The sequence below is a fragment of the Chiloscyllium plagiosum genome, chromosome 16 (genome assembly GCF_004010195.1).
Source record: "Chiloscyllium plagiosum isolate BGI_BamShark_2017 chromosome 16, ASM401019v2, whole genome shotgun sequence".
Taxonomy (NCBI): domain Eukaryota; kingdom Metazoa; phylum Chordata; class Chondrichthyes; order Orectolobiformes; family Hemiscylliidae; genus Chiloscyllium; species Chiloscyllium plagiosum.
Genome location: NC_057725.1, coordinates 41,942,558 through 41,959,409, shown reverse-complemented (window position 1 = coordinate 41,959,409; position 16,852 = coordinate 41,942,558). Strand labels below are relative to the sequence as shown.

At 38.3% G+C, this 16,852-nt stretch overlaps 1 protein-coding gene across 2 annotated transcripts in view; it reads right to left on the bottom strand.

Annotated features, from left to right (window-relative positions):
• Positions 1-14,436, bottom strand: part of chka (choline kinase alpha) — a 62,692-nt gene extending 48,256 nt beyond the window's left edge. Inside the window, exons 1-3 of one of the 2 annotated variants that reach the window (XM_043705925.1) lie at positions 14,354-14,436; positions 13,783-13,981; positions 6,349-6,457 (exon numbers count right to left, since the gene is read on the bottom strand). In XM_043705925.1, the coding sequence (XP_043561860.1) occupies positions 6,349-6,457; positions 13,783-13,967 (294 nt within the window). In that variant the 5' untranslated portion in view covers positions 13,968-13,981; positions 14,354-14,436. Of the gene's footprint in view, positions 1-6,348; positions 6,458-13,782 lie in introns of both variants that reach the window. The other variant, XM_043705924.1, reaches the window with a different exon arrangement.
• Positions 14,437-16,852: the final 2,416 nt, after the last annotated feature.

Here is a 16,852-nt window from a genome sequence, read left to right as displayed (position 1 = left end):
CATGCTATTGGAAATTAGCATAAATTAGAATTTAGATCTGAATTTACAAAGTCTGAGCATGCTGACATTTTAGTGTCAATATTTAATTTGATTACAACAAACAAACATTGGCAAAACAGGAAAATGGGTTAACAAAATTAAAAGCTGAATACTCATTTGGATAACTATTAATTTCAAAAGGCTAACTTGTGTGTTGATTCAATAACTGACTCAGATTTACTAAATTTAATTCCGTCCAATAACACACTACTTTAGTAATTTTGTATCGGTTTCCCCTTTATACTAAAACTAAGGAATTTATGACCCTGATGTTAGTTAACCAAGGAAACCTTTTTAAAGCTTCCACAAATATGACAAGCATAACTCCATACCCACTAGCCCAATGGTGTGAATTGTCAGTTAATCTTTTCAAACAGGACTCCCTCACTTTGATTAAAGGTAGAATTTCTGGCAGAGGAACTCTCCATACGTACTTCAAGTGCTACTAACTGACTTGTTGGATGTGTTATTAAAGTACAGAATGCCATGGAAATGTATTTTGAGTTTCCCTCCCCACAATATGTGGGTAGTACCCTTAATATACCATGTTAGCTCCAGCTGCAAACCGGAGGTCACAAGCTTTTGTATTAAGTTTGATCTGAATTAAAATGGTTAATTATATTCCTTCCAACTAAATGTCCATTCAGATTTTTTGCGAATTGCAAGTTAATTTGAGCTCCAATAACAAAGTGATGCATAACAATCTACCAATAAAGCTTCAGATTATAGCATATGATTGAAGAAGCAAAGAAAAACAGTCTTAGAAAGTCTCTCTTGCACATATCTGTTTCTCTCAGTAAGATTGGTCTAAATGGCAAACAGGAACTGTTTGGAACAGCTGAACTGCAATAGTCTTATAAATTAAATTTTAGGTTCCAATATAAAAAAAAAATCAATGTTTATTCAGCCATTTTTTGTGCATGTGAAGAGACTGAACAAGTTAAGCTTTCCCCGTAACATACCTCTTACTTTAAACACAAAATTCAAATATATTGCTTGGAATGTCCTTGAAGGAAATTAACAGCACATTTCTACAAAGATAAAAAAATAATAATAGCAGTGGACAAGTAGAATGGGTACTCTAATTGAAAATATGAAAATCTTTAAATTAGAAAGACAACACTTCACGTAACTCAATTTTAACAAAAACGGGCTTTAAAATTGATTAGAAGCAAAACTAATACAGCAATAGAACAAAAAAATTATTTCATACAAATCTTCACCTACAGAGAAGGAAGTGGAACAATGAATGCCTTCCAACCCCATATTTTAAGAAATTAAGGACCTTAGAATTCAATTGTTTCCATTTTAAACCATAACTTACATCAAGAACATGCAAGGTACTTTACATTTAGTTTCATAGTCTACTTTGTTCTTAGTGAACTGAATGAGGGACTGCTTAAAAATCAGAATGAAAACTCTAGTCTATTTGGAAAATTAGTAGACAAGTGTCAATAAACTAGCAATGGGCAATTGTATTTAGTTTTCTCAAACTGAGTCAGAAAATAAGAATGCCAGCAAGGACTAGCCACATCAACACAAAGCAAAGAACCAGCTGTTCAGTTTATTTTGTGTAACATATTTAGACATAGCACTATTGGATAACAAAAACAGTTTTTCGCCATGATAAAAATATAGAGCTCAGCTCTCAAATAAATAACTTAATAATCTAAAAACTTAATGAACTGCTAAACAGTTAGCAAAATATTACTTATTGCCACTTTGCTGCACAGAACTCCCCTAAATATTACAATTTAGCTTCCATTACAGACAAATGAAAATAACATTGCCATATACCAATGAAAATTTACAGATTCAATTGAAAGTTTCTGTAATTTTAAACTGCAATTAAAACGAAATATTAGGATGCTAACTTCCAAATTGAATCCAAGCAGTAGTGAATTTACAAATTTTAAGTTAGTAAACTGCTCAGATCTGTGTATTACACCCAAGGAAAAACACTGGCCATCAATACACATGCAGCAGCATAAATTCACCACAATGGTATTGAAGTTAAAGGGTTAAACTACAAAAACAGGTTTCATAGACTAGACTGATGTCCATTTGATTATAACAGAATACAGGATCTATTGGTGTGATAGGGTATAAAACTATGGGGCAAGCGAACAAGGGAGCAGAAGCTGAAAATTGGAGCTGTGCCATTTAGATAAGATTTGTACTGTCACTGTTATATAAACATTTAGCACTTTGATTTTTGCTAATTGATAAAGAAAAGTCACAATAAATTTACACTCACTCACACGTTTACTGGCTTACTAATAATCGAGGGAGCAGTATCAATATCAAAATTCTTCATGAACTGTGGGGAAAATCATCATGTTAATTATTTTGAACATCCTAAAGATAACAGGATTGGAGGATGTAATTTTAAACCTCATGCAAATAAAATGCGGACTTGAACATTTAATATTGAAGCATTAAATTAAAATATTCCATTCTGAATCTAAATCACTTTAAAATGAAAACTTACAGAAACATATTTTCCATTCAATAAACAAACTGCTAAAAGTATAGAAGAAAACTGTTTGGGATTAATATATTACTGTTCAGAATAATTTTAAGGATTACATGTATTTAATTCCTGAAGAAAGATTTTTTTATAAGGCATTGAGTAAGAAGCTTCTGGCTCTATGTTTTTAACTTAATTCTTATCTTGCTTCAAATAAATCAATAAATGTTGTGTGCTACCATAAATGTTTTAGACTTAATTTGTTTAACAAAATGTATAAATGCAATTGCATATCCTTTAGGAGGTACTCAGTCCCACTATGGCATTCAAAGGTTGAAACTAAGCAGTTTTTCCTCCGCTACTTTCCAGTGCCCAATATTGTTGCTGCAAGTTTTTTTCAATGTAATACTCGATGCTCTACAATCTAACTATGTTACACTATATTTTGTGTGATGGATATTTTACCCCAATTTCCTTAAGTTACTTTTTAACCTTTAAAAAGATTGATCCTACATGTATTTGAAACACCCTATTTGTTTAATCATATTGCAATCATATGGGAAATATTTTTTTCTATGAATTTTTGGCAACAATTTTGTTGTGACTTGACGGCTGTTTTGTTTTGAAGATATTTATTTTATTTGATTATACAAGTTATAACTTGAAGGCATTAAAACAGATTACAGTGTAACCCCCAAAATATAAAATCTGTGACTGTAAATCAGTCACGTCAAGGAAAATAGAAGCTATTCTATTTATATAGGTATGCATGCTTTCCGAGAGAACATTAATTTGGAAAAATAAAGCAAAACAGCTAATTTTCCAATCTTGGTTTTGTATGTTCATGTTAAAACATATCAAGAGTTTAATATGGCCCATAAAAAAAACCTCTTTGCTGTCAAAAGAAACATGGAATTCTTTCCCTAATTGGCTGCAGATAGAGTTAATTGCAAAGTTTAAGGAGGAAGTTTGTCAGCTTTTTGCGAGGCAAAACATCAAAAGAATATGGAGCAGAGATGGAGGTGACTGACAGATCAGTCACAATCCAAGTGAATAATAGATGAGGCTTTGGAGTCCGAATGACCTACTCCTGCCTCTGTTACGAAAAGGGTCACTATCAAAACTACTGGTGATAATGTGTCATGTGACCTGAGGCAATGTGGTTAATTGCAAGAGTTTGTAAAATATAGTTTGTTTCTTTGAATCAGAGGAACAGCCAAGTAAATTTTCTTTTCCCTAGTTCAAAATGAAATGCAACAGAAAAGAAAGTCAGTTAGCTAATTTCACAGCCAGCCTTACAAATAAGTTTACAGTTTCACCTTAAAGGATGTGCATGCTGGAGTCTCAACATGTTCTCCCAATAGGGAAACTCCACTCCAGGGCATTGAAAAGTAAAGGATAAAACCATGGCATACAAGTTTTAGCTATATTCAGCAGGAAGACCTCTATTACATCAAATGATCAAGCAATCAGGAGTGCCAGGACTCAGGCAGTACATCATTAAATTTATCCATGTTATATCTCAGAACTAGACAACAAATTGGAATTACAGCTAGCTGGCTGCAAGGTCAGAAGCAAAGAGGGCAAGACTAGCTACTTAAAATGGCAACAGTTGGAAGTGGGACATGCAAGGGTCAATACAGGACTACTACTTCTATTAACAGTTAGACTTCGTAATCAAATTTCTAAATATGTTGACGATAATAAAAGGGTGGGCTGGATAACCGAAGAGGATGGCAATTAATTACAATAGGCTTCAATAAGTGCACAAAATAAATCAAATAAATATCAGTATTTTGATTTAAAGTAATTCTGTATGACTTGTAAAATAAGCAACTAATTGGGATAGGGGACCTGGGAATACAAGATCTGATTAAGGTAATAATTTCACTACAAAAACAAACCCAGCAGGATGGTTATCTCTAGATGGATTTTATTAAAAGTAGGAAAGTTACACTAGGGTGAGGGTTATCCTATACCTGGAGTACTGTTTGCAGCTCTGGTAATTTACAAGTTTGGTACTAAAAATGCATAGATATGTGCCCATTGAAATGAAAACATCAGAGGGGGGAATCTAATAGAGGTACTTAAAATGTTTTTACAGATTAAACATAGCACAGATTTCTCTTTGGGGAAAGAGCAAAACCAGAGACAACCTAGGTCACTTAGACATCAAATAGGTCATTCACAAGCAAAGGTCTATCTGGATAGAAGCAAGATTGCTGAATGCATTACCATAGAACGTTTTCAGTCATATCTTTAGGTAAGGTAAAGTAAGCACGTGAAGGAGAAAAGGAGTAGAATGTTATTCAAATTCAAGTTAAATGTGGAAAGTCTGAGGCAGCTGAAGTACAGCAGAAACATCAGTACAGATGGGTGGACTGCATGTCCTGCTTCTGGACATATATTCTAAGAAAGCACAGCAAGAGTGTTAAGTCAAAAAAAAGAGGAAATATAGATTGTATGTGAGATTTTTCTGTATAATGAGAAGTGCAACATTCATCTAATTAGTGCTTGAAAACAGTTAATAGTTTGAACCATTTTATAGTTATTCTGCAACAAATACATTACAACTGTCAATGTATTCAATGCATATTGTATATACAAATAATAAAATGGAATACAATGGTTCCATCATTACTTCTATTAGTCATAGGAGTTAATAGGGTGTGTGCATCATAAGGAATTAAAGAATTGAATATGTGATGATTTGCAGATAGTTTTACTCAGGAGGTGTATTCAAAATTGTTGCAAGTTACATCATTTCCTGTTAGCTATTGATTGTATGACATAACACTGCAATGATTAACCACCATAGTCATACAAATGTGATCAGGTGACAGGAGCTTAAAATATTAAATTCTTGAGGGTTTCATTTTGCCCCATATCCACTAAGTGTACAACTATTACAAACACTACAAACACTCAGTAAACTTAAAGCTGTATTGTATAAACGTAGAATCCTACCTTTCGACCATTTGTAACAGGTGTCTTTTCTAAATTCTTAAGTATTTATGCTTTTTGTTCAAAAGAAAATGAACTAAATCAAACAATTCTATCAGAATGACCTGAAGTCTACAAAGCCAGTGACAGGACTAGCAATTTACAGTATTCAAAATGAAATACTGAAAGAAATTCCTTTATGTGCATGTTCATGATTAACGTTTCAGTAATCTGCTGGGAAAGTGGTCATTTTCACTTGCAAATTTTCTGAAAAGAAGCAGATTTCTTATTAGCTACTGTATTTCTCAAGTCCAGTAACCTAGTAAATGTTTTAAGATTACATCAATCTACATTGCAATTTTCTACACTTTCAATTATTGAACATTAAAATATTCCATGAACCACAAAATGATTAATCTGCATTAATTTAATTCACTTCTCAGCAAACTGAAAAAATATACATCTTTAATTGTAAAGACATTTTAAACATCTCAATCTTTAACATCTCAAAATATTTGTCATTGTTTCTGCAAAATGTAGAATAAACTAAAACTGTGGCTCAGGATGGAATTCTACAAGAAAGTTTCAATAAACGGAAACATTTATCAATTTATTGGGCTAGGTCATTTACTCAAAGGAAATCAGGATTTGAGAGATTTTAACACGTAACATATTAATCTATATTGCTGATACATAATGCTTTTGATTCACATATAGATATGTAAGCAAACATTATAAGTTAATGAAAATGTTGCTCAAAATGAAAGATTATTCAAACAAATCATTTACTTCATTATAATTTCTCCCTAGTTTTTAACACTTAACGGAAACATCTTAAGCTCTCAGACATGCGTATATCATAAATGAAAATCCCACCTCCAAAAACACAATCTCACCTGAAGAATTGCACCATATAGTCGAAGGAGAACACACCGTGGTTCATCCTTTACACAGCTTTTAGTATCAGGCAACGAGCATTGAAAAAGTAGATTACTAAGGCCACCCCTGTCCAAAAGGAAATCAAGAATAATATTAAACAGAACCAGAAGTGGAATAATTGAAAATTTCGAGCAAATCTATTACAAATTCACCACAATACCAGGAAATATTATAGCTATCACAAATTCAGATTTTTCTTCCCCATAAGATCCAGCTTTTAACACAATTCACCTTGTTTTAGGCAAACTTGAGCTTCAGGTCAAGTAGAAGCTAGAGTACCAGATCAGACCCAATTGGTTATGCATAATAGGTACAGAGACTGAAATGATTCTGAGCAGCTACGTGCAGTTCGATGAAGATGGTTCTTTCATCGTCACTCACTTCAACAGCTTCAGTTTCTTCAGACATTTCTGCACTTTGCCCTTGGATATGGTTTCAAGGCCAAGCAAATGACAACATTGTGGTCATTCAATGCTGGCATTACTCAACGTCTCAAAGTTTGAAGAGTGCCTGTGCACCCGTTGCCTCCAGCGCCACTGTGCTCATGCTGTCCTGTTTTGAAGTGCTGCTGGCCGTTGGGCTCTGGGTATAAGTAGTGGATGGCAGCAGAGCTGGCAATGACAGGCCTGTGCAACCAGGGCACCAAGCAGCCAGCCAGAGGGCAGAGCACAGGTCTCCCTACAGCACCACATAATGCAGCAAGTCTTTCATGGGAGCAAGACTGGTGTTTCTTGAAGTGGTCAAAGTATCTTGGGGTAGAGTTTCCCCAGATTTTTGCTGTTTTGTTCTCAGTGCACTTCTACCAAAAATCAGCATTACCTACACAATAACAACTGGAAGTGCAAACAGTTTCTACAATCTTTTGTAGAAGTTCAAAAAAACTCGAAGTCATCCACACCCATAAAAATGGACATATCTTTAGGATGAACTATCAGCTGTAGGTGCTTCTGACAAGCGTCTTCCTTTACAAGCCTTTTACAAAGCTCTAAAAATTACATTGGTTCTTTTTGACATAAGGATATCAACACCTTAAAAGGTTCTGAATGCAAGTTACTCAGACTGACCACTGTACAGTAAAATAAATAACCAACAGGGTCTGTACATTTAAGTCACTTCCAATAATTTGAAATGGTGTTAACCATAGGTAGTGGACTAGCAAAGTCATTAAAAGTAAATTTTTGTGATGAGCCCATTTTGAACTGCATCAGTTTAAAGAAAGTATTGCTTGATAGATTTAAACTTTGAAAAAAATTAATCTTGATCAGATAGGCCAAGTGACAGATTGAGTTAATCTAGATAAAAGTGAGGTGCTGCGTTTTGGTAGGACTCTTATACTAATTTTAAGATTAGATTACTTACAGTATGGAAAGAGGCCCTTCGGCCCAACAAGTCCACACCAACCCTCCGAAGAGGAACCCACCCAAAACAATTCCCCTACATCTAACACTACAGGCAACTTAGCATGGCCAATTCACCTAACCTGCACACTTATGGACTGTGGGAGGAAACCAGAGCACCCGGAGAAAACCCACAGCCACGGGGAAAATGTGCAAACTCCACACAGACAGTTGCCAGAGGTGGGAATTGAACCCAGGTCCCTGGCACTGGGAGGCAGCACTGCTAACCACTGTGCCACCCACAAATGGTAATGGTAAGGTCCTGTGGAGTGTTGCCAAATAAAGGGTCCTTGGAGTTCAAGTTCATAGTTCCTTGTAAGGTGAGTCACAGGTACTAAGTGTAGTGAATGTGTTTGGTATACTTGCCTTTATTGGTCATTGCATTGAGCATAGGAGTTAGGAGGGTGTTGCTTGAAAAGCACAGCAGGCCAGGCAGTATCCGAGGTGCAGGAAAATCAACGTTTCAGGCCGAAGCTCTTCATCAGGAATGAGGCAGGGAGCCTCAGGGTGCAGGCACCCAGCCTCATACCTGATGAAGGGCTCCGGCCCGAAACGTCAATGTTGCTGCTCCTCGGATACTGCCTGGCCTGCTGTGCTTTTCCAGCAGCACATAACTGACCTCCAGCATCTGCAGACCTCACTGTTTCCTGTAAGAGTTAGGAGGTCATGTTGTCACTGTATATGACATCAGTTAGGCCACTTTTGGAATATTGTATTCAATTCTGCTCTCCTTGCAATAGAAAAGATGTTAAACTTGAAAGGATTCAGAAAAGAATTACAAGGATGCTGCCAGGGTTAAAGGATTTGAGTTATAGAGGGGCTGAATAGGCTGGGGTTATGCTCCCTTGAGTGTCAGAGGCTGACTGGCGACCTTACAGAGTTTTATAAAATCATGAGGACACGGATAGGGCAAACAGGCAAGTCTTTTTGCTAGGGGAGGGGTCCAAAACTGGAGGGGATATGTTCGAGATGATATGGGAAAGATTTAAAAGTGACCTAAGGGGCAACTTTTTGACACAGCAATGGTATGTGTATGGAATGACCTGCCAGAGGAAGTGGTGGAGGCTGTTACAATGACATTTAAAAGGCACCTGGATGGGTATATGAGTAGGAAGGGTTTAGAGTGATCTGGGCCAAATGGGAATAAAGCTATTTAGGATATTTGGTTGGCATGGACGAGTTGGACCAAAGGGATTGTCTCAGTGCTGTACACCTGTGACCCTAAATTGCTTCAGTTCATTTTTAAGGACTTTCATTTCCTCAAATCTTCGGCCTCATTCCTCTCTGGAAGGTACTGTTTTCTCACTGACGTACAGTTAAATTGAAATCTCTTCTAATGATGAGAGCTGCCTTAGTTTCTTTCTGATAGTAAAATGTGTTCTACCAATAACTGAAATGATTGGCTACACAGTAATCACTTAAATTGAACTAATCCTGCATTTCCTTTTTCTCCTCAATTTCCCCAAGTTTGTAAATATGTATATAAATGACTTTTGCTTCAAAGTCATTAAATCATACTATCTTATTTTAAAAGCTGATCTACCATATTTTCCTCAGTCTGCTGAAAAGACACAGGGTATTTAATTTATCCTCAAGTTACCCCTTAACTGAGAGATCAACCGTTTAGACCGTCATAATTGAAGGCAAAAAATTGCATTAATTACTTCATATACAGTCTCACCAGAACTGAATAGCTTTACGACATAATCGCTTAGGATTCATACCTCTTGCAATGTCTTCAAAAATACTAACAGTTGTAGAAGATTGGAGCCACCATTTGGAATCCATTTTAAAATATTGCTACCTGTGACATGGGCTCAAGCCTATTATATTACATTGTGTCAAATGCCTTTTTGAAATCCAGGGCAAATAGCATCAACTACCTCTTCCCTCTGTACCTTGTTGCCACTGAGGAGAAGGCCACATGGCACACAGGACATTCTTTCCTGAAACCATGCTGATCCTCCAGATATTTTATGCTCAATGTGCTCCCTTGTTATCCTTCAAGATACTATTGGAAAAGAATTTGGAAAGTATGATAAGGATAACAATTGGGTAGTTGATTCCTTGCTCCTTTTTGCACAGCAGGATAATATTGCTACATTTAAATCAATTGTAATTTAGTCTGAATGGAAGGAACATGTGAAAATAACCATTCTTATGAGAACTGAGACAATTCCTTTGGAACTAGATATTGACATTTGGTACTACTCCAAAAAGAGATGCAAAATTTCTCAGTTTGTTGAACTATCAAGGAAACTTATTCCAAGAAAAAAGGTGGTCAATACACAAAAACTGGAAATGATGCAACCTTACATGCTGGCAGCTGTATAAAGCAAATGGACCCCATGAGACAGAATACTCTTCTTACCTTGTGTACTTCAGTGTTAGAAACTAATCTCAATGTCACGTCCCATCGAGAAGAATTCAAGTGCATAGCACATCACCTTAAACATCAACATTCACGGACATAAATAATAAGGGAATAGCCAGGTGGTCTGCTTGTTCCCACTGCTTATGTCATATGCAAAAGCTCAGAGGAGAGTGCTATGTGGTATGTTACATGCAAAGACTCAAAAGAACTCGGGTGGTTCAGGACTCAAATAGTTTAAGAGTCAGATGTACAGCATGGAAACAGACCCTTCGGTCCAACCCATCCATGCCGACCAGATATCCCAACCCAATCTAGTCCCACCTGCCAACACCTGGCCCATATCCCTCCAAACCCTTGCTATTCATATATCCATCCAAATGCCTTTTAAATGTTGCAATTTAAGTTGCCCCTTAGATCTCTTTGACATCTTTCCCCTCTCACCCTAAACCTATGCCTTCTAGTTCTAGACTCCCCAAACCCAGGGAAAAGACTTTGCCTATTTATCCTATCCTTGCCCCATAATTTTGTAAACCTCTTATAAGGTCACCCCTCAGCCTCCGATACTCCAGGGAAAATAGCCCCAGCCTGTTCAGCCTCTCCTTATAGCTCAAATCCTCCAACACTGGCAACATTCTTGTAAACCCTTTCAAGTTTCACAACATCTTTCCGATAGGAAGGAGACCAGAATTGCACGCAATATTCCAACAGTGGCCTAACCAATGACCTGTACAGCTGCAACATGTCCCAACTCCTGTACTCAATAATCTGACCAATAAAAGAAAGCCTTCTTCACTATCCTATTACCTGCAACTCCACTTTCAAGGAGCTATGAACCTACACTCCAAGGTCTTGTTCAGCAACACTCCCAAGGACCTTACCATTAAGTGTACAAGTCCTGCTAAGATTTGCTTTCCCAAAATGCAGCACCTCCCATTTATCTAAATTAAACCCCATCTGCCACTTCAGTCCATTGGCCCATCTGGTCAAGATCCTGTTGTAATCGGAGGTAACCTTCTTCGCTGTCCCCCACACCTCCAATTTTGGTGTCACCTGCAAACTTACTAACTGTACCTCTTAGGAGGTTAAGTCTGTACTGTTTTAAATCTTTACTGATTCTACACATAATCTTTGTTGCAAATATGGATAGAATGGGCTGATATTTGTATTTATATTGTGGTATGGTCTATTTTAATTGAGAATGTAATTGGTGTCCCCACAGTATTTTACCAAAATTCAGTGGGCGGCACGGTGGCACAGTGGTTAGACTGCTGCCTCGCAGCGCCAGAGACACTGGTTCAATTCCCGCCTCAGGCGACTGACTGTGTGGAGTTTGCACGTTCTCCCCGTGTCTGCGTGGGTTTCCTCCGGGTGCTCCGGTTTCCTCCCACAGTCCAAAGATGTGCAGGTCAGGTGAATTGGCCATGCTAAGTTGCCCATAGTGTTAGGTAAGGGGTAAATGTAGGGGTATGGGTGGGTTACGCTTCGGCAGGTCGGTGTGGACTTGTTGGGCCGAAGGGCCTGTTTCCACACTAAGGTAATCTAAAGAAGCAATTGATGGCACTGCACCATAAGATGCAGGTTTCAATTCAGAGGAGACTTGGCATTCTTACAGAAGCTCTCTCAATTGTGATTGCAAGGAAAGTACATGAAGAAATACTGAACTGTAACAATGTTCAAACATGGTTTCTGGCCTTCTAAATAGAACTCATGCTTTGAGCTTCAGCAAGTGAACTGGAAAGCCCTTGCTACCAAAACAAAGAACAAACTGGTGAAAAGTCATTGGTGCTTTTTTCTTAATCTGCAAACGTGGCAGTATGAAGTACGCATTGATACAGTTGATGCTTTGCAACATACATAACCAATTACAATGTTTTCAAATTACCAAAGAGCCTGAGCCACCCATTTTGAGCAATTCAACATTTTAGTCCTAGTTTTGCATTTTGCTACAATGTATATTGACTTATGCTCCATAGTCACACCAGGTAAGTTTTGAAAGTGAATAGTAAGCATTTCTAAATATCAGAGTAGTGATGGTTTTAAAGTCACATAGCAAAAACAATTAGTACAGTTTGGGCAGTTAAATTATAAGGATAGATTTCATAAGCATGGTGCTTTCTGACAGAGAGGGGACTCATATTTGGGATATTCACAGGTCAAAAAGATTTTTCATAGGGCAGATATAGAGAAGAACTACTCCTTTGGCTCGCCAAAACAAACTTAATACCAGACCAGAGACAGGGGTTCAATTCCGGGTTCACAGCGCCAGAGACCCGGGTTCAATTCCCGCCTCAGGCGACTGACTGTGTGGAGTTTGCACATTCTCCCCGTGTCTGCGTGGGTTTCCTCCGGGTGCTCCGGTTTCCTCCCACAGTCCAAAGATGTGCAGGTCAGGTGAATTGGCCATGCTAAATTGCCCGTAGTGTTAGGTAAGGGGTAGACGTAGGGGTATGGGTGGGTTGCACTTCGACGGGGCGATGTGGACTTCTTGGACCGAAGGGCCTGTTTCCACACTAAGTAATCTAATCTAATCTAGACGTGGGACCATACAACAACATTTGGAACTTTTTACACAAAAGCAGAAATCTGGAACCTCCGAAGTTGATGTGAATACTGGAACTTGGAGCTTTCCAGAGTGAGACACAGCTTGTACTTTAATAAGTATATCAAGGGACAGAATAAAAATGGCAAAATACAGATTTGCAGATCAGCCATGATCTAGTTGAGAAGCAGAACAAGTCCCAGGAGTTGAATAGTCCATTCCTATGTCTGTGCCCCTGCAAACAGGCTAATACATTTGTTAAATGTTTACTTGTTGCAAATATAACAAGAGTTTTATGCAATAGCTATTTTACATACATCCTACATTCTTGCTTGGTAAGATCATCTTACACCACAAAGGTGTGGAACGATTAACTACCAATTAGTGAAAAAAATAATCCCACATCACTTGTATTTCGAATTGCATTAAACAGACGCATTTTCAATTTCCATCAAATAAGTATTTCGATTTGATCAAATTAATATCCATCGATAATTTACAAGTCAAAGTGCATTTTAAGCATGATGGATTGGACTGGGTGGGGACAATGCGGGATCAAATTCACCTCAAGTCTCTTTCTTGGTAAATCCGCATTTAATTAATTCCAAATTCTTTTTAAACCTCCGTTCCACTTAATATTTAGACTAGAGATTTTAAATAATACAAAAAACTTTACGCCCAATACATTTACTAATTTCTATTAACATTTAAAAGATGAAACATTAAGCGGATCGTGTTGCCATGGAGTTACTTAAAGCCATTGCAACCACAATATTTTTCTTAGTTTTTTTTCACGGCGACAGATCCGTTTGAAAGTGATAACAGTGCAAATTAAAATACTCGGTTTGGATTATGCTGCCGCTCAAAGGGGATTTTGCGCCCTGTCCGGAAGATGTCGTGTCGCCTCCATCTTTAATCAATTCGTTTCTCTTTTTTTGTTACCTTTTTTTCCCCCTTGTCATGAAATTCAGATTCAATACCACTCCATTTTAAAAAAAAGTCACCCAACCACCACCACCCCCGCCCAAAAAAATGTACTGACGAAGAAAATAATACTTTAAAGGATACACAAGACACTAACCGGATGATGCTAATTTGAAACTCGTCTTCTGACAGGGTTTTCCAAGCACCTCGAAGAAAGTCTTTGCACCACAGATAAGCTTTATGTCTGGTTTGAGGGTCGGGTGCGTCTGCTCTTCCAGCTTTGTACTCGATGTCCTCCTCATCCTGAACGCGGATCCCATTCTGTGCAATTAGCAGCCCCATCCCTAGAGTGTCCACTGCGTTGGAGAATTTGGTTTTCATTTATATTGATAGAAAAATATATAATTACAATGATCACTTCAGGGGGAAAATAACCTCACAGCAGTTGGAACCAACACCTCCCCCTCACTTTTACTCCCAATAGCAGGAGTACACAAAAACTGGGAGACAAAGAGATGGAAAGAGAGAAAAAAAATCAGACTCTTAAATTAACTGCGCCTAGAATTACTGCGGAAAAACAATAAAAATCAATATTTTTAAGTTCTTTCAGCCGAAAAATACAAATTTGATATAATGAAATGTTAACATCGATAGATAAAATAAATCTACCGATCTTTAAAAGATTTATTAAATTTAACGGCTGAAAACGATGACGAACGCTTTTATACCTAATATATCGTGCCACACTATCCACCCCAAAAGCAAACCGCACTATGCGCAACCAGCGGATGTGCTCCCTATTTAATACTTTCCTGACGTCCTTTACCAATAAGCGGAAAGAATGTGATTGGAAATACAGCCTGCCTCGCCCCCCTGCCATCCAATGGCTTTGAGCCTTAGTTCATTGACGCTCTCAGTTCAGAACATTGCCACAATCACCGTTCTATTGTTTTACAGTCGGATTCTTACCCCAGTCATGATTCTTTTAAAACGATTTTTTTTTGCATCCTGCAAAAATCCTTAAGTCAAAACAGAAAACGCTGGAGAAATTCAATAGGTCCGACTGGATTTACCCAGAAAGAGGCAGAGTTAGCCAACAGTTGTTCTTCAGAACTGAAAAGCGAGTGAAAATTGTTTTTAATACTGAGCAAAAAGAGCAAGTGGAACAGGTGGAAAGGGTGCCCAGTTCAAACGCAAAGGGAATTGTAATGGAATGGGGGGAGCTGCAATGTAGGCGTGAATGCTCATTTTGAGTAGGTGAAAGTTGCTCAACTCTGCTGAGAACGAAACCAGCAAAACACAAACAAGACGTGAGGGTAGAGTATTAAAATGGAGGACAGTGTTGATGCTCTGAAGTTGTTGAACTCAGTACTGTTTCCTAAAGGCTGTAAAGTGTCAAAAGTGGAAAATGAAGTCTCGTCTGTGGTGGGTAAAGTATTGGAGAGGATTCTGAAAGACAGGATTTATGATTACTTGGAAAACCATAATTTGATTAGAGATAGTCATTATGGCTTTGTGAGGGGGCAGGTCATGCCTCACAAACCTTATTGAATTCTTTGAGGATGTGACAAAACACATTGATGAAAGTAGAGCACTGGATGTGATATATGTGGACTTTAGTAAGGCGTTTGATAAGGTTCCCCATGGTAGACTCATTCAAAAGGTAAGGAGGTATGGAATACAGGGAAATCTGGCTGTCTGCATATAGAATTGGCTGGCTCATAGAAGAGAGAGTGGTGGTAGATGGAAAGTATTCAGTCTGTAGCTTGGTGATCAATGGATGAGTTCTGGGACCTCTACTCTTTGTCAATTTTGTAAATGACTGGAATGAGGAAGTGGAAGTGTGGGTTAGTAAGTTTGCTGATGACACGAAGGTTGGTGGTGAGGTAGATAATGTGGAGGGCTGTTGTATGTTACAATGGGACATTGACAGGATGTAGAACTGGGCTGATAAGTGACAAATGGAGTTCAGCCTGGAATAGTGTGAAGTGATTAAATTTGGAAGGTCAAATTTGAATGCAGAATACAGGATTAAAGGTAGGATTCTTGGCAGTGTGGAGGTACAGAGGGATCTTGGGATCTATGTCCATAGATCCCTCAAAGTTGCCACCCAAGTCGATCAGGTTATCAAGACGTGTGGTGCTAGAAAAGCACAGCAGGTCTGGCAGCAACTGAGGAGCAGGAGATTCTACGTTTTGGGCAAAGGCCCTTCATCAGAAATGCTCATTCCTGATGAAGGGCTTTTCCCGAAACGTCGATCCTCCTGCTCTTCGAATGCTGCCTGACCTGCTGTGTTTTTACAGCACCACACCCTCGACTCTAATCTCCAGCATCTGCAATCCACAATTTTGCCCAATGTTATCAAGAATGCATTTGGTGTATTAGCTTTCATTAGCAGGGGGATTGAGTTTAAGAGCTGTGAGGTTATGCTGCAGCTCTATAGAGCCCCGGTTAGACCACACCTGGAATATTGTGTTCAGTTCTCAAATCCATACATTGATGTGAAATCCATACATCAATGTGGATTTCAACAGTTTCGTCATTTCCCCTCTCCCACCTTATCCCAGATCCAACGTTCCAACTCAGCACCTCCCTCTTGAACAGTCTTACCTGTCCATCTTCCTTCCCACCAATCTACTCCAAACTTCTCTCTGACCTATCACTTTCGTGCCCACCTTCATCTACTTATGGCATTCAAACTACCTTCCCCCCAGCCCCACCACCTCCTATTTATCTCTCAGCCCCTTTGGCTCACCCCCTCATTCCTGATGAAGGCTTATGCTCAAAACATTGATTCTCCTGCTCCTCAATCGGCTGTGCTTTTCCAGCACCAATTTTTCGAATAAACATCAATGTTCCCAGAAACAAAAACAGAAGTTGCTGGAAAAGCTCAGCAGGTGATGAGAAATCAGAATAAACTTTTTGGGTCCGGTGATTCTTGCTCAGAACTCCTTGGAGATACCTGTGATCCTGGATGGATTCAAAGCACGAGTGATGAAACTTCAGGTGGGTTAAGTCTAAGCCAGGGGCGTCACTGAGGAATGTGATGTGGCAGTGGAAATGAATTTTAGCAAATACCTACTCAAACACCAGGAGTGACAGTGAATTTAATGTTGGTGCACAAGAAAAAAAAATTGGAACAGAAAACCCATGGGAGAGAGAAGCAGAACTTCTTCAAGGTGGGCATGTCTTGAAAAAATGTGGCACTGAGTTATATACTAAATAAA